The sequence below is a fragment of the Danio rerio genome, chromosome 7 (genome assembly GCF_049306965.1).
Source record: "Danio rerio strain Tuebingen ecotype United States chromosome 7, GRCz12tu, whole genome shotgun sequence".
Lineage (NCBI taxonomy): Eukaryota > Metazoa > Chordata > Actinopteri > Cypriniformes > Danionidae > Danio > Danio rerio.
Genome location: NC_133182.1, coordinates 59,846,080 through 59,865,402, shown reverse-complemented (window position 1 = coordinate 59,865,402; position 19,323 = coordinate 59,846,080). Strand labels below are relative to the sequence as shown.

Genomic DNA, 19,323 nt, shown 5'->3' with positions numbered 1-19,323 from the left:
GCAGGGGAGTTCTCGAGATCTACCTGAGCTCAGACTTGCCTCTCACCTTGCAAACGGGAGGGAGCCCCAGGCTTGAGGATCGGATGAGCTCAGGGCTCTCTCCCGGGACAGCATGCCAAACACGCTTTATAATCAATCATCAGCTAAGTGTGAACACCTGAACTTCCGCATTATTACATGAATCATCATTTAAAATCATATGTTTAAAGAAACTCATAAACATTAATTATTAATTTCTATAATACAAAACCACTGGAAAAACATATAACTATAGGTATTGTAAACTAAACATTTAGGGCATTTTTAATATACACTTTTATTAAACATTTTCTGATAGATCCCTTTTCATTATTGATATCCACTATCAATTTGCTTTCCACTAAGCAAGTGAGCTGGCAAAAGTCCTGTACATGCAAAGTGTTCATGCAGACATTTTAGTACTGTAAAACTAATCAAACATTGTGCAAATCTTTTTACAATACTTTTGCGTAATTCTATTTCTATTTCAAAATTAAGTAAATTAAATTAACTTTAAAGTGACTTTAAAGGTATTATGTGAAAATTAGAGTTTTTTTATTGTACATGGGAGAATGTTTAGCAAAAAACAGATTTTGATTTATGTTAAAGTTTTTTTAATTCTTTATTGTAAATGGAAGAGGTGCATTTACACAAAAATAAACTTTTTTTAAAACATTGTTTAATAAATTAATTAGCTGTTTTATATTTACTGAAAATAAATTAACCCATTTTAGATATAGCAAAAAGGCTTTAAATAGTTCTTGAAGGAACACATTTGCACTGTTAAGGTACAAAGTGTCTTGTTACTGTAGTGGTACCTTCATGGATCGGATTTGTACCTTTGATGAAGGTACAATATTGTATTTACAGGTTTTAAAAAGCCAAAGGTACATTTTGATTTCCTATGGTACAAATCATGTCCTTAAATGTACAAACTGCAATAGTACAAATTTGTTTTTTGTCTTACGGTACAACTCTGTTCCATAAAAAGTGTTGCCCCAGTGACAAGGGTTTGTACATTCTTTAGTACTACATTCTACCATTTTTTTCTGAGAGTGTATGGACAGAGAAATCGATTGTTTAAATATATTTATATATAGCGTGCTTTGTTGTCATATAGGCTGAAGGGATAATTATTATGAATAATTAGATTAGATTAGATTCTTTGCATTAGATTCTTCCTCGTAGACCTTTCGTTGTAGCTTTAACTGAAAGGAACTATTTACCCTTGGATGATCTTAGAATTCTTTATTTTCTGTTTGTTCTATGGGTGAAAAATGACCCGTATTCACTAAACACCTTCACTAAAGCAACACAATTTTATTTAAATTCTCAGATCCAATTTGCACAAAGAAACGACCTCATCATTCATCAGCTACCCTTTTAATGACTGGGTTTTTCCATGTTGGGGTGTAGTTTATCATCAATGTTCAATCAACTGGCATCACAATTTTTTTCTTCATTCATTATCCGACGGCTTTGTCCCTTTATTTATCAGGGATCACCACAGCAGAATTAACCGCCAACTTATTTAACATATGTTTTACACAGCAGATGCCCTTCCAGATGCAACCTAGTACAGAGAAACGGCCATGCACTCACATTCCCACTCATACACTATGGCCAATTTAGTTTATTCAATTCACCTATAGCGCATGTGTTTGGACTGTGGGGGAAACCAGAGCACGCGGAGGAAACTCGCGCAAACATGGGGAAAACATGCAAACTCCATACAGAAATGTCAACTGACCCAGCCGGGACTCGAACTAGTGACCTTCTTGCTGTAAGGCAACAGTGCTAACCACTGAGCCACTGTGTTGCCCCACCACTCGGTTTTGACTGAAGTAAAGGTTTAAAAAGTATACATTTCTAAATCTAAATCTGTACAGCCTTCATTAAAATAGAGAATTGTTCTTTATTTTATAATGCTGCTTCATTTTAGAAAAAAAATCATAATACTTCATAATATATATTTTTTCAGCTGTTAAAATGGTTATGGCTCACTATTATTTGCTGTTTTAAGTACTTGAGTAGAGTCAACTTGCCTCTGAATGCCTTCAGCCTGCCTTACCCTAAAGCGGATTCCCTGATTTCTCCATCCATCATCCACCTCCTCTGTTTGGAGTTTTATCTGCCTGCCATTTGATCTGCCCATTAAATTGTTTCTGTTTGTTCTACTGACTCTGACCCTCGCTGACTTCAGCACAAGCCTGTCCTTTCTGGTTCTGCCTGCCTTTCGTGCCTAAAACTTTTTTGACCTGGCTGACAAATATTTACAGTCTGACCTTACCAAGTGGTACAGTCTTCTTTGTTTTTGGTTAATAAATCAGATGTTATTTAACCTGTACATGAGCTCACTCTCTCCCCACTGCCCTCAAGACTACCATATCCCGTCAGGTATTTATAACTTTTTTTGAATGCTAACATGTGAGGCACCACTAAGGCCTAGGGGAGTCTGGGATGGAGTCAGGGGTGGGTGGGTGGGTGTACCTACTTAACCATATTTTGTAAGCATATTTGCACCTCCCTACAGGGATGTCTGTATTTGTAAAAACAAAATAGAATAAAAATAGCACAGCTCTTTTTTATTATTATTGAAAATGCCCAAAATGCCTAAAATGGGACTTTTGGGAGGTTAAACTTTAGTGTTTATAATTAGCTGAGTAAAAGCATTTAAAAACGTCCCGTTTAGAGAAGAAAACGTGTGTGTGTTTTGTATATGGGAGAGGTCTTCCACCCTTATCTACGCTATAGTGCTTCAGCCTGCATTTCCTGTCCCCCACAAACTGCTTCCTGTCCTTGGCGTTGGAGCACATACTGTCCGCCTTCAGACAAACACACCCTCTCCCTCACAGTCAAATCTGCACATAGACTCACACTCATGAAAATACACACATACTGTCGCCAGGCAAGCCTTTGTGGGGAATTACACAATAGCATTGGCTCCTGAGTGCCAGGGGACTTTACATGAGTCAGACGGAAGTTGTATATGCGTCCACACTCACCACTTACACACGCATGGTCCATTGTGGTCCATTTGTTCTTTTGGAGTGAAATAGATGATGTGCGAGCTATATGTCAGAACTCAGTGATTTGGATGAATCTAGAATCTGCATTACAGTGACTCCAAACCAACACTAAAAAATAACTTCTATTAAAAAGTTTCTAAAGAAGTTTCTCTAAAAACTTCTATTAAGCATACACTCCTGTGTAAAAATTCAAATCAAGATAAGCAGAAAATAGGATGTGGTTTTCGTAGTTCCCAATAATTCCTGTAACCCTGCACAGGAGCTTTTAGTTCTCAAAACATTTACAACTTACCTGCATATACAGCCTTCATGATAACAAGCCACTGCAAACTTTATGTTAGTGATTCTGTCACATGGATTACAACAGTTTGAGAACAGCAGAAATGTCAGTCTACAGTATTCAATAAGTGTTTGGTTTATTTTTTTATTTAAATCATAATTCAGTAAACCTATTAAACTCCTTCAAAGCTTATTTTACTTTAGACTAAAGATCAGACTCAAAACTGCTTTTTATTGTGACCTCCTCAAAGTAATTTAGTAGAGAAACTGGCATTGTAGCTTCTACTAAATACATCATATACAAAGTAACACCTTCTTTTCACACGCATTTGGCACGCCGTTATCAACGTGTGACAATCTTTCACCTACTAGCCTACTACTGTTTGCAAATTCAGGCTGTATCTACTGGCAGGATATTAATCCTAAACCAAACGTTGTATTTGTCGTATCCGTGTGGCAAATATTTAAACCTTCACGTGCTATGATAAACGTTACCAACATTTAAATCGCTTTAGTTTCAAACGAAAATAGATAAACCTTTAAACTCGTCCTTTAATGCCAAAAAAGTAGAATTATAAAGTTTGGAGAAGTTCATGAATGCTTCCGTATATAGATTGGACGCTGTTCTTGCAATGTGTTTTTGACAATAAATAAAGAAAGAAAGCCGTCTTAACGAAACTGTGTGCTTCTTAAAGATCAATGACAGATGGGCAAAACATGCCAATGGTTGCGAACGCTTATCACTTTACTTGTTATAGGCAACGCAGCAGATTTTGTAGCTTAAATGTTTTAAATAAGAGAACCTTCCTGGAAAGCAGAATTTCTAATATTGTCGGCCAGATGATGATAGGCTCTACACAAGAACTGATTCTTTCACACCTTTTAACTGCGCGGTCCGCCCACATTAGCGCTATTGGTGGCTGCTGAGTTTAAAGCTGCCTGAAACTTTCACTGTGGATTTTCTGACCTTTCATGTTGAATGAACTGTATGCACTCAGCAAAGGACAGTTGAGCAGAGGAAAATTTAAAAGATCAGCTTTTAGGCCATTCAGGTTTCATCGGTGATCAATAAGGATACGCGCCCGGTGCGTGTTTGAGATGAGCAGTCCCGATGCGGGGTACTCCAGTGACGATCCGAGCCAAACCAGCAGCTGCAGCTCAGTCATGATGCCTGGCATGGGGCAATGTCCGTGGGTGGACCCGCTCAGTCCGCTCTCAGACTCCAAATCTAAACACGAGAAATGCTCTGCGGCGGGTCCCGGGCGCGGAAAGAGCGAGCCGCGCATCCGAAGGCCAATGAACGCGTTTATGGTGTGGGCGAAAGATGAGCGCAAGAGGCTTGCGCAGCAAAACCCAGACCTGCACAATGCGGAGCTGAGTAAAATGCTTGGTGAGTACAGAAATATGAGTGACACTTTACTACAAGGTTGTTATTTTTAATGTATTGACTAATATGATCAATAAACATTTATTCATCGTTGTTAAAGAAAAATTATGGAATTAAAGTACATTATTAATTCTGTATAAACTAATGTCAACAAGTGATTAATGCATTAGTAAATGTTTAACTATGCCCATGCTGCACAAGTATTGCCTGTTGTTAGTTCGTGTTAGCCAATACATTAACTAACAATAACTAATGAAAACTTATTGTAAAGTGTGACCAAACATGAATTATTTTGAATATAGAAGAGAGAAGTAAATTAAATCAGCAGCTTTAACAGAATTATTTTCAACCAAGGAATGAAATTTGAATCATTGTCTTAAATAATTTTATCTGATTGCAATTGATAAACACAGACATTAACACGTTTTAAAGTTATTATTGTCCTAGGTAAAGTAAAAGTAACTGAAATCTTTTGTAATATTATATTAATGTCATTCAGCAAAAATGTGTGGAGTGATTAGAAACTTTGGTGCCATTTTTTTGCAAGCGTTTTAACACTAGTACATCATGTTGTATTATTGCAAAAATAGTTTGTGGACGATTTGTATATGAGACTTAAATACTATTAAAAAGTATTATTATAAAATTAAAAAGACTAAATTAGTCCCAAGGTTAAATTATAAGGAATCTTCATAGTGAACCACACAACAGAGCTGAGATGCAGCTATGCAATATGTAATTATATTTTATCAAATTTTTTTCGTTTTACTACTTTTTTACTACTGCATAATCTTTGTTTCCAATTATGTATAATTGCTTTACTGTTACACTTACTTATGAAATAAATAGCATATGTTTTATTATTATTATGTGCATATAGATAGTAAATATGTCGTACATCCACAAAAAAAAAAAAAAAATGAGCAAATTAATAATTTAAATCCTCGGCTCAGATGGCGTTTCTGTGTGGAGTTTGCATGTTCTCCCTGCCTTCGCGTGGGATTCCTCCGGTTGCTCTGATTGCCCCACAGTCCAAAAACATGCGGTACAGGTGAATTGTGGAGGCTAAATTGTCTGTAGTGTATGAGTGTGTGTAGATGTTTCCCAGAGATGGGTTGCGGCTGGAAGGGCATTCGCTGCATAAAAACTTGCTGGATAAGTTGGCGGTTCATTTACTGTGGTGACCCCAGATTAATAAAGGGACTAAGCTGACAAGAAAATGAATTAATAATTTAAATCCTCAATATGCGGTCTACTGTGTGTTTAAGTTTTATAAATATTCAGAGTCTTGATAGTATGGAAATTATTATCAAATTTACATTGTGTCCTCTATTGTTCTGTTTATAGGTAAGTCATGGAAAGCTTTACCAATGGTGGACAAACGTCCATTCGTTGAGGAGGCCGAACGTCTACGAGTCAAACATATGCAAGACCACCCAAACTACAAATATCGACCCAGGCGTCGCAAACAGGTGAAACGAAACAAGCGATTGGAGCCCAGCTTTCCGCTTCCTGGGATGTGTGATGCCAAAATGACCCTGTGCACGGAAGGTATGAGTGCTGGTTATTCAGGAGCAGGACTGCCTCAGTACTGCGAGAACCATACATTGTTTGAGTCCTACAGCTTGCCTACACCTGACCCCTCTCCTATGGATGCCGGGACAACTGAGTTTTTTGCCCAGCTTCAGGATCAGTCAGCATTCAGCTACCATCACCAGCAAGAACACCACTTTCAGGAACAAACCAACATCCTCAATGACACACACTGTCATGGCAACACACAGACACTCAAAAGCAGACAGTCTCACAGCATTGCTTACTCCAACATCAACACAAACACCAATTCTAACTTGCACGCTCCCATCAATGCACAACTCAGTTCAATAAACCTGCAGCAGGTATTTCACGAGAACGCCAACCCGCAAATCAGTCATCATCCGGGTACTCACCTCAACATTTTTAACAGAAGCCCCTCCTCTTCTTCTCATCATGCTATGACCCCTGCGTACCTGAACTGCCCATCAACTTTAGACACCTTTTATAATTCCAGCTCTCAAATGAAAGAGTTGTCACATTGTGTTAGCAGCCACACACATAAACAGCAAAGCATTGCTGAGGCACAATCACAGGCCTCTACAGCAACCCACAGTTCTGGTCAAATGGTGGACGAGGTGGAGTTTGAGCACTGTCTCTCTTTTGGGGTCCCCAGTGCACCTTTGCCGGGGTCTGACTTAATCTCCACTGTACTGTCAGACGCTAGCAGTGCTGTATACTACTGCGGCTATAATAATTCTTGAGCACACATTATGTTATATGTGATGAATAGGAACCAAAAACACTGATTTGTTTTTGTTGTTGTTGATTCAGTCAATGAAAATGTAATGACTCTCTCAAACACAAACAGAGGCCTCTAAATGAAATATGTTAAAGTTTTGTGTCAGCAGCTTAAATGGCAGAATTAAATCATATATATATTTTTGTGGATTAAAGTCCAAGGCTAACTTGTGTATACATATATTAAGTAGATATAATTAAGAAATTGAAGTCTTTCTCTTTTTATAAAACAGAAGAAAAAATACTGATGACTTATTTTGCTCTCAGATCATTTTTGTCCAGTTCTCTCATTCCTGATATTCCCTTTGACTGAAGTTTGGTTGATGGCTGTGATTGGACAATCTTTTCTGCATTTTTTATGTCATTACTTAGGAAGTGGCGGAACGGTGGCTCAGTGGATAGCACTGTCACTCACAATAATAAGATTGCTGGTTCGAGTCCTGGCTGAGCCAGCTGGCATTTCTGTGTGGAGTTTGTATGTCCTCCCCGTGTTGGCATGGGTTTCCTCCTCAGTTTCCCCTACAGTCTAAAGACATGCAGTATATGTAAATTGGGTATACAAATTTGGCGGCAGTATATGATTGTGAATGTGAGAGTGTGGATTTGTTAGTGGTTCATTCCACTTTGGCAACCTTGGGTTAAGAAAGGGACTAAGACAAAAAGAAGAAAGAATGAATGGAGTGTGAATGTGAAAGTGTATGGGTGTTTCGCAGTACTGGGTTGCGGCTGGAAGGGCATCTGCTGCTTAAAACACATGCTGAAATAGTTGGCGGTTCATTCCGCTGTGGCAACCCCTGATAAACAAGGAACTAACCCGAAGGAAATTTATTGAATTAATTAATTAGGAAGTGCACAAGGACACGAGAATGAAAATTACCACCATGCCTTTAAATAGGAATGGAAACATGTAAACATCATCAGCATAAACTAATTGTACACTATAACAAGTTAAGTAACATTTAACTTGCCTAACTTTCCTTAAAAATAAAGTGAGTAAACCTGTGTAATTTGCAACTGCATGAGATTCCTTTTTCTGTTGAAAAATAAATAAGTAAAATAACACACACACACACACACACACACACACACACACACACACACACACACACACACACACACAAATATATATATATATATATATATATATATATATATATATATATATATATATATATATATATATATATATATATATATATATATATATATATATATATATATATATATATATATATATGTATATATATATGAAACCTGTAACCACTGAGCTTTTCCTTAATAGGAAAAACAATGGATGTCAATGGTTAAAGTTTTTTTCTAACATTTTTTTAATTAACTTTTGTGTTCAAAATAAAAAAGAAACTCAAGCAGGTCCGAACAAGTTAAAGGTGAGTAAATGACAGAATTGTCAGTTTTGGGTAAACCATCCTTTTAATTTGTTTAATTATGCACATGGTTAACTTAATATGAAGGCAAAGTAATCACATTAAAAGCAGGGTAAACTCACTTTAAGTCAGCTTATTGCATTTTACAGTGTATTGTTTGTATAAATATACAAGGAATAATAGATAAAGTATAAAAACAAAGTGGATAAAGCACCATAAACTTCTCAATCATTTTAGTGCTTATCTCTGTATTGCACACGGCTAAGCTCAGCCTTTAATTGTGTGTAAATGTGTTCGTGTTCATGCTTCCGTAAAAATGTCTTACTATTCAAGGCAGCTCTGTTGGCACAGATGACATAAATATGATCATAATCTTTGAACCCTCACTAAACAAAGACTATTATTAACTCTAGTAAGAATGTGAATCAAAGTACAGAATCACAATCAAGCAAAAATCTTTCACAAAAAAGCAAATGCATTTGTTACTAAGAGAAAAAAATATACTGTTTAGTTGCATGCCTCAAACAGTGGAGATTTTACAAACATTTCATGCAAGTAACCAGTTTGACTTAAATGTATGTAAATTGTAAATGATTTTAGATTGAAGGCTGTATAACCATTTACATATATGAGATGATGTTTTAGGGCCTCTTCTGTGGAAGCATGTGAGATTAAAATAAATCACAAGTCTCTATTTGATCTCCATTTAATATAATTAAACCAAGCATTTGAGATTTTAATGCTTTTTCACAGTTAAGACTCATACATGTAGCTGTGTTTTTAAATGAAGATTTGTGTTACTCCTGTTGTCGGATGACACATGAAATGTAACACACATTATTCACATTCACACATGCACACTTGAAATTGAGTCAAAAAATACGTTCAGTACTAAAATGATTGCTTATTTCTTAAGATCTCAAGCAAATTGTTCAGGTTTACAGAAAGAAAATGATATTTAGTCTTAACAAAACTGTGACAAGATGAAAAAAATATGAAAAAAATGACTAATAAAAGCCACATCTTTGGTTTGTGAGTTTATTTGCATTTACCGTAACTTTCATTAAAGCTTTGAGGCAGAGGGGCATGATGTCTATGAGAAGCAGCTGCGATTGATGGGATGTCTCCTGTCTCACACGGAATGTGCCTTTATGTGTGTGTGTGAGTCGGTGTGACAGGATTTTATAATCCTTGAAATATGTCTCCTCCCTGGCCTTATCACTTTCATAGGCACGGCTTTCCCAAACCCAGTCCAGTTGTGCTGCTGCTGCTAAATATAGACTGTAGTAGCTCAGTGCAATGACACAATAAGCTATTTTTCACTGATTTGACCCTTGGAGGTATACAGACAAATCTGCCTCATGAATTCTTTTGTTTTTTGTGTTTTAAGTAAATCTCTAAATGTAAACCTCAGAATGTAAATGCATCTCTATATTGTAACAGGAAATGTGATTAAAAAGAATCTGATTAAGCTTATTGTGAAAAGCATTTCTTTTTTTTTTTTTTTAAAGCAAATTCTAAGCATATACTTTCATTATGGTGTTTTATGTGCATTGGGCACATTTTGGATGCACCTTTATCTATTTTTCCATATCAGTGTCATCGACCAACTTTATGTTAGATTATCTAGGAGCTTATTCACATGTTCAGAAAACAGTAACATACAACACTGCCACTGATTTGAAAAAGAAAGCAGGATTTCTTTTCAAATGAGCTGCATAAAGACTGGAAAGCCAAGTCCTGAAGCAGTTATAATGTAGGCCTTTTGCCCATTGTCTGAAATCATACTAAGGTGCATAAATAGGTTTTAAAATGTATCTCACAGTCTTCCTGCTTTCAAAACAAGTAAATCTTTACACAAGCTCATGATTTTATTTATTTATTTTTTTTAAAGTAAGAAACAGGTCTAACATGGAACTGTTATATTGACAACCAAATTGTATAATTAAGCACATAAATAATTAACTTAATCATTTTAAGGCAAAAGGGTTTACTCCCATTTTTAAGTCGACTAATATATATATATATATATATATTTTTTTTTTTTGCAGTGATGCAGTTTTTTTTATTGCATTAAGGAATATAAGTTTGTGCTTGGAGATTTTTATTTTGAAATTTTACTATTTGCACTTTAATGACTTTGATTGACATTTTTAGAATTTGCAATTTTTCCCTGCCATGAAATTTTTCAAATGTTTTTTTTTTTTAATTATTATTAAATCCCTTGAAGTAATCAATAACTGTTTTTGTATTTTTATAGAAAAGAAAGAAATTGAGCGGTTTCCCCATAACATGTTTTATTAAAAGTAAACTCTGTTAAAATGCAACCTTGATTAACAAATGTTTTTTTTATTCTCAGTTGTGTTTATTGATTGACTAACTGATATTTCGAAATAAAGAAGTAACAAAACTGCACAATGGTGTTTTATTAGCTAAATCTTTAAATAAATTGTTGTTATTACAAAAAAAAGCAAAAAGAAAACAGGAAATACTCATAAAGTATACCAAGTTTTAATGAAATCTTCAAAATCCTTTATGATGAGTTTATGTTCATCATTATCAATGCATTTTAGTAAAACTGTAAGGATTTTTCACTCTTTAGATGATGTTTATAAAATATGACAGCGTCTGAAACACACATGAAGTTACAGTGTTGCTTGCATTTGTTAAGGTGAAAAGTATGTCTATAAAGGCTGAAAGTAGCAAAAATGGACAGAATGTGACACATTAACTGTTAATTCTTGGAATCTTAATATAAATACAATAAAAATCGTGAGGGAGATGACAGAAATCATGATTGGTTGGATACAAGTTACATTTTGAAAGTTAAAATGTTCATATATTTTGGAAAAAGTGTTGATGCAGACTAACAAGAAATATTGCAGCAAAAAAAAACTTCTGGTACTAAATACAACTGTTACTTTGTGGAAAAAACCTTTTCATGCCTTTTAGAGTGAGAATCTATTGGTCATAGGTAATTTAGTACTTCTTGTCATTTCAACAAGATAAGGAAAGCAATATTAGCTTTTTCATTGGCAAACTTCTGCGGCTAAAGAACAGACCACTAGAGTAAAGCCGCCACATTCTGGGGCTTCACCAGAGTATACAACTGGCTGGACAGTGGGACTGGTCCCAGCTGGGCCAACTGGCATTTCTGTGTGGAGTTGCATGTTCTCCCTGTGTTAGTGTGGGTTTCTTGCGGGTCTTCCGGTTTCCCCCACAATCAAAACACATGAGCTACAGGTGAACTGAATAAACTAAATTGGCAAAAGTGTATGAGTGTGTGTGTTTTCCAAAATTGGGTTGCAGCTGGAAGGGCATCTGCTGTGTAAAACATACTGGAATAGTTGGCGGTTCATTCTGCTGTGGTGACCCCTAATTAATAAAGTGACTAAGCCGAAGGAAAATGAATGAATTTATTAAAACATATGTACGTCACAGTAAATATAGGTTTATTCCACTATAACAACCTTTGATAAAAGAAAGGAATAAGCCACAGAAAAGGTAGTGAGTGATTTAGACAGGATTTGGCACATCATTAGATTAGAAAATATGTTTAGTAAATATTCTAATTGCCCCCCAAAAAATGCTTCGTTATTGTTACAGAACATTTGGTCACCATGCCATTTTATATGTTCAGTGAGAGCATTTGGTTTACCCCAAAGGGGAATTTAAGACATGCAGAATTCCCTTTAATCACATTTTCTGTGCAGGTTCAAGATATTTAAATTAAGTGCAAAACATGGAGTGAATGATGTGGTGCTTTGTTTTTGGTGTTAACCAAGCATTATGATAGATGTACATGTTTCTTTTATTATACATTTACTATAAACTACATTTCCCACAATGCTATTTTTATCTTGTGACACAGCATTATTAGACAGCACTGTTTCCACAGTAGCATTCAATTGTCTGACATTTACAAATATCCCATCTTTCACTTATTAGCAGCTTAAATTAATTTGTTGCTCTATAGTTTTGCTTCTCTTAAATGTGAAAGTTTTTGAGTAGGTCTAAATATATTTGTTTTTATTATTTCCGTTGATGAAGTAATGCGGGTTTCTTAACCTGAACCCAGAGAAGTAACATCTTTTTTTACCATTATGCAAGTATTTGCTTTAAAATGTTATAATTGTTGTGATTGCCAGGGGGGTTGTCTTCGTTGGACATTAGAGTACTCCACCAGCCATTCACCCAGACTACATATACCGTCATGTTTTGCACCCACACACCTGTCTCTTTTCACCCCCTGATTAGATACAGCTGTAGGACATTAAAAAACTGATTTATACTTCTGCGTTGAATGTGTGCAGCAGGTCTGCCGCAATCTTCACCATAGCTTAATGCAAACCTTGACGCTCACCTCTCAAAAAATTTAACTACCATTGCAGTGACACAAAGTGATTGGTCAGTTTGACAGCAGTGATTAGTGTGGGCGGGGTCAGCACTGCAGTGCTGAGTCTTGTTAGTTGCTGAACTTCAATATGTTTTCCTGTTCTAGCCATTCTTGCAGTGTTTTATCATCCTTGGACTGTTTATCTTGTTTTTAATTGTTTGCCACCTATCTTGACCTGTTTTTCAGATTTGCAAAACATCACTGTGGATGCTTTTTGAAACAATAGACTGCATTTGGATCTAACCCCTGTCGTCACATGTTTCCTATGCAACAATAATTAAATTAAGATACAACTAATTATCAAAATGTTAAGGAGTATTAACATCTATATTCTTCTAATTGGCCCTTTGAAGGCAGCTATAATGCTGAAGTGGCCGTCAGTGAAAATGAGTATGACACCCCTTTTCTTACTATTCAATTCAATTAATCTTTATTTATATTGCATATATTTTACAAGCTTTTACAATGTACATTACGTCAAAGCAGTTTAACAATGAAGTTCTAGTAAACTGAAACTGTGTCAGTCCAGTTTGCAGAGTTGAAGTTCAGTTTAGTCAAGTTCAGTGTGGGTTAATTTCACAGCTCAAAGTCCAAATATCGAAGAGCAAAAACATTGATGAGCAACTATAGTGTTCAACATTTGAAAAGGATCAAAATAATTTTTCAAAATTATCCTTGGCCTTTGTTCGTTAGTTTTAGGGCGACCCCAACTCACCAAGGTATGTTTAAACACAGAATGCTTTGCAAAATTGATTTTAAAAAACTCAGTGCTTGGTTGTTTTGTGTGTGTGTGTGTGTGTGTGTGTGTGTGTGTGTGTGTGTGTGTGTGTGTGTGTGTGTGTGTGTGTGTGTGTGTGTGTGTGTGTGTGTGTGTGTGTGTGTGTGTGTAGCAAATAGTGTTAGTATCAGAAGCAGTTCCTTATCCGTCACCTTGGGTGTGTGTACATAAAAAGAGAGAAAGAAAAAAAATTCAAGCAGCACATTAAAGCTTTGTGTCATCTAAGCATGCACATCTCTGTAACTGTGAGCCCACACTTTAGACATCAGCATAGACATATCAAACAAACTCTATGTTTATCCCAAACATGTCTTGGATAGTTTCCCACCATAAGCATGCTCACTCGGGGATCTGAAGCCGGCGCCTAGACTACTGCAAAGGGTTAAATTTAGAGATGCATTTCAGCCAGATATCTCAGGCTACAATTATGAGGAACGCAAGTCAGAATTGGCAGTAGAGTTACATGTTAGTTAAAAACAAGTAAGCCCCTGCTGCAAATTACTATAATTGAAGGGTGTAATATTAGTATGATTGTGTCACTTAGATGACATATGTGCCTTTATATACACATGTACAAGGTGTGATCCCAAAATAGCTTCAACATATCTACAAATATTTATATCTTCCCAGCAATTATTTTTTATCTCACACAAGTTTTTTTGTGTGTGTGAATTGTGGGGACATTCCATAGGTTTTCATTATATTTATACTGTGAAAACTGTTTTTCTATCTCCTTACCTCAACACAATGGACCCTATCCTTTACTGGAAACTATGTGCAGTTTTGCTTACTGAAAAAAAAATTATAATAGATGTGGGATTTACAAGGCTTTTGAAAAACATCAACATTGTCCTCAATTACATTCTCCTTGTAATACTAGGTCATACCCATGCCATTATACACATTTGTGTGCCCTAGGCCTGTCTGACTTCTGAAGACTGTCAATTCATTTTTATATTTTATAATGTGCTTTCCACATTAATTGTTGTTTTGTACTAAATAATGGCCCAGATCATAAAATATATTGATTTGTCTTAGAGTATATATATATATATATATATATATATATATATATATATATATATATATATATATATATATATATATATATATATATATATATATATATATATATATATATATATATAGGATCTCTGGTAATATTACTAAGCTCCTCTAATAGTGAATTCTTGGTGAATACCATAAGATGTTTGTCACCCTCGTGTGGCTAAAACAAGAAAAGCAAGCAGTTCCTGTTCATACATACAGTAATACATAACAATCATTAATTTTCTTTTCGGCTTAGTCCCTTTATTAATCTGGGGTCGCCATAGCGGAATGAACTGCCAAAATACATAACAGAATGGTAAAATAAGCAATTTTGATGACACAAAAAACTTTAAAACGATCACTGATTGGAAACATATTACACTGAACATATTTCATTATTTTTTAAAAGTCAGGTGATCTTTGAGCTTTATTTCTTGTTTGTTTAACAAGTTGTTTATGTTGTCCAAGAATCTTTCATGTTATATACTTATGGTACATTCATATAGGAATGAAGGTAAATGTTGACATTAAAAAGTTCCTTTCTCTAAATGGTTTGTTCTGTTAATTATAATTATGGCACAAAGTTTAACCTATTTCATCCAATAATTCTTTACTTGATTCAAATTACTAGTGGTCAGTGACAATATCACAGCACACAATATCACTTATAAATCTACATATAAAAAACCTTTATTAAACTGTATTGTCAACTATATTAAATATAAACAAATTACTTTGTCATAGCCCTTGCTGTTATCAAAAAGATTGAATAATATTATCACGTTACTTAACTGATTTGTTTACAAACCTTTTTTTTTTTTACAGTTTTACATTTGAAATCTGTTATGATATTCAATATAAAATAGAAAGGTATCATCATTTGGTTGCTTATTCATTTTCTGTTGCAACCCATCACTGGAAAACAACCACACATTCACTAAAAACAATTTAGCTTCCCGAATTTCAGAATGTCTTTTAACTTGTGGGAGAAATTATATATTAAATATGTATTAAATATTAGAGAGAGAATTATGATAGGGTACCTGTCAAAAAGTTTGATGGATTGTAGCCCCGCCCCTAAGGCGGGACTTCCGGTCTAAGCCCCGCCCCTTTTATATAAACTTTATAGTTCCGGTAATTAGATTCTTATCGTTTTTATATAAAATAATAGTTCCGGTAATTAGATTTTTATCGGTTTAATATAAAATAATAATTCCGGTAATTAGATTTTTATCGGTTTAATATAAAATAATAATTCCGGTAATTAGATTTTTATCAGTCTAATTAAATTAATAGGCTATTTCCAGGTAATGAAAATATTGGTAATTAAATTCTAATCAAACAGAAATAAATTATTATTATAATAATAACGGTAATTAAATTACTGTTATTAGAACCATTATTTTATATTTTTAGTTATTTGACTAAATTATATTATTATATTACAATATATTATATTATATTAAGTTATATAAAATTAATATTTTATTAAATAAAATTATGTATTGTATTATAATATATTATATTAAGTTATATTAAATCATTATTTTATTAACTTATATTGTAATTATACCATATTATATAATATTATTATATTATATTATTATTATAATATTTATATTAGATATTAAATTAAATTATATTTTTTATTATATATCATTATTATTCTATTCTATTCTATTCTATTCTATTCTATTATATTATATTATATTATATTATATTATATTATATTATATTATAATTAATAAACTTTTAACATAAACATTTCTTTATGTTCATACCGATGTTTCCTCTGTGTCTCAGTCTGGGCCTGAGCGTGTGAGTGAGTGATGATAAGGAAAACTTTGGATAACATCCCGTCAAGTGCTTGTGAAAGATAGATTTATATCAGATGTAGAATATGTATATCTGATTGTATGTGTTGGGTGTCTCCCACTAACTACTATATGTTGTTAGGTGATTAGAAAGTGTACTGATATCTATATGTCCATATGCAGTCAACTGTATGCATATGTATGTGTTTGTGTGTGCGTACGTGCGTGCGTGCGTGCGTGCATGTGTGCGCGCTTGAGCGAACTTGGGTCTGGCTTTGTATGCTTGAATCCAACGACACAGTATTTACTAAAAATACTCATTAATAGGTTATGTTGTTTTTCACATTATTACTACAATAATACATATTTTAAGACACACAAACATTTTGATGTATCTTTGTCGGAGTATTAAATTAAAATATGTTTACAATATTTTTTGTCGCCTTAGTCCCTTTTTAATTCCTGGGTGGACACAGCGGCATGAACCGCCAACTTAACCAGCAAGGTTTTGCGCAGCGTATGCCCTTCCACCCGCAACCCATCTCTGGGAAAATGTTTACAATATTAATCCAGTAAATAACACATCTTAATCTTTATTGACAATAAATTGTCACACCTTTTAAAACAACGTTATCTAAAATGTAATATTCTAAAATGTTGAAAAACACAGATGTAAATTCAAGTTGTCTTTATAATTAATAAAAACTTTTATTATGAAAAACAATTTAAAATGAAAGTTTTTCCTTTGACTAACATGTTTTCAATTTATTTACATGCATGTCCTGTAATTTATGGCACACATTGTAATACAGTTAATCCAAAGCCTAATGTTTTGAGCACTGGTCATCACTGGTGTTGGTTTAAAAAATCAACATAAAATATTTACTAAAAAGGACTTATCACTCTTTAGACATTATTGTTTTTTCTGTTTCAAAAGATAAATAAAATGTAATTTTATTACAATAAATTGTAGTAATTGCATTACTAGACAACTTAGTTACTGAATTTTAAATTCAAACTGTTTTTAATTCATTGCAAATACTTGATCATATAAAGAGAAATATGTTAATTATACTGAATAATGGAATAACACTGATATTTATTTTAAGAAGAAAATTGGCTCTCAGTTTATCTAAAAACAGTACAGCTCCAGCCCTTAGTTAAATCTACTTAATGTTTTATAGTAAAATTTTCTAGTTTAACTACTGAATCCACTATGTACATGTTCATACAATAGTGTCAAATCTAGTAAGTTTACAAATTTGTCAAAATTAGTCAAGTTTAAAAGTAGTTCTTGAAAGTAGACTGATTACTTTTTTACAGGGTAAATGATGCTTTTCTTCTACCAATAGATTTAATCAAGATTATTGTCACTACACACAATTTGTTGGGAGTGTATATGTTTCTTTAAACAATGTTTTTTATTGGCAAACACATTTTCAAATGATCAAACTAAAATCTAACGGAATGTTTTTCACTCTGAATATAAAAGCTTTATCTGTGCATTTCACTTGGAAAAGTGATGTTTAAAATACTATTCATTAAACTTACTGCATGACTGGAGTTTTATTTTTTACAAACCAATAGCATTGACCTAATTCATGCTTTTGATTTTCCACTCTGTAGCAGTTTTTCAACACAAAATGTAAACGTTTTATGCATGTGCTAAAAATCTGTAATTTTGCACCACTGTCAGAGTTTGTATGTAACAAAGCATACATGTTTTTAAAACTGTCAGTTTTCAAAAGTTACTTAACGTTGTCTCCTTTCTTCTGGAGTTTTTAGGAACAACAATGTTTCATTTGTCGGGGAAAGAAAAAAAAAGTGATGTTTTGAAATACATTGGTTACACCAATATGGTGTAAAGGTTAGAAGTTGGGGTTTCATCCAGACGGCTGGGGCTCAACGCCTGATTTTTTAATGCTTTTTAACCTCTAAAGTGTCCCAAGTAACATTAATAACAACACTTAGCCACAATTATTTGTATCGCAGTTGAAGGCTACACTTAATACTGCCAGCAAAACACAATAATAACAAAGAGTAAACACTTTCTTATTTTAAGAATACTTTGCAGTAAACTTTAATGCATTAGTAAGTTTATTTTATCCACCTTCTGATGCAGAATGTTTTTGAAACATTTAATTATGTTTTTATGACCACGGGCATCTCACCAAAATATTTGACCTAATTCAAGTAACCAGTGCTGCAGTTTTTAATCACAAAATGTCTTTACAAACTTTTTTGCGTATGTGTTAAAAGTCTAATTTTACACAACTCTTATAGCGTCCGTTACAATGCATACAGTAAATGTCACAATAACCATTTCTACTGCCAATTATCTTTTGGTGTCTAATTCTTCACAATATTTTTTCACGAGAACTATGAATCTACAAAGGCAAGGCAAGGCAAGGCAAGACAAGGCAAGTTTATTTCTATAGCACATTTCATACACAGTGGTAATTCAAAGTGCTTTACATAAACAGGAATAAAAGAGACAACTATAAGAAAAATAAAAACAAATAATGAAAAAATAAAAAAAATGATAAAAACAGATCAAATGTGTTAAAACAAGTTATAAAAGAATGAAAAGAAGAGAAAAACATATTAGCGTGATCTGTCAATAGTGCGATCTGTCTACAAAACTAAAAGAATAGTTGCCACTAAATCTGCATTAATATCTTGTTCAACAGTGTCTAATGTACTGTAAATTAAAACTGTATTCTTTTGAACTGTCATGAAAGTTTGCGTTGTGAATGTTTTGGTTTTAAACCAGAGACAACCAACAATATTATGTATACCTTTTGTTCAAATACTTTTTCAAATGAAAGATAAATTATGAAATTGTATGTCAGT

General features: G+C 33.8%; 2 protein-coding genes across 3 annotated transcripts in view; both read left to right on the top strand.

Moving 5' to 3' along the window:
• LOC110439952 (transmembrane protein 236-like) overlaps positions 1–19,323 on the top strand; it is a 766,382-nt gene that overhangs the window by 228,188 nt on the left and 518,871 nt on the right. The window lies entirely within an intron of this gene.
• On the top strand, positions 4,285–7,289 carry sox17 (SRY-box transcription factor 17). Its single transcript, NM_131287.3, has 2 exons — positions 4,285–4,716; positions 6,061–7,289. The coding sequence occupies exons 1-2, from the start codon at positions 4,425–4,427 to the stop codon at positions 7,008–7,010; spliced, it is 1,242 nt and encodes a 413-aa protein (NP_571362.2). The 5' UTR covers positions 4,285–4,424; the 3' UTR covers positions 7,011–7,289.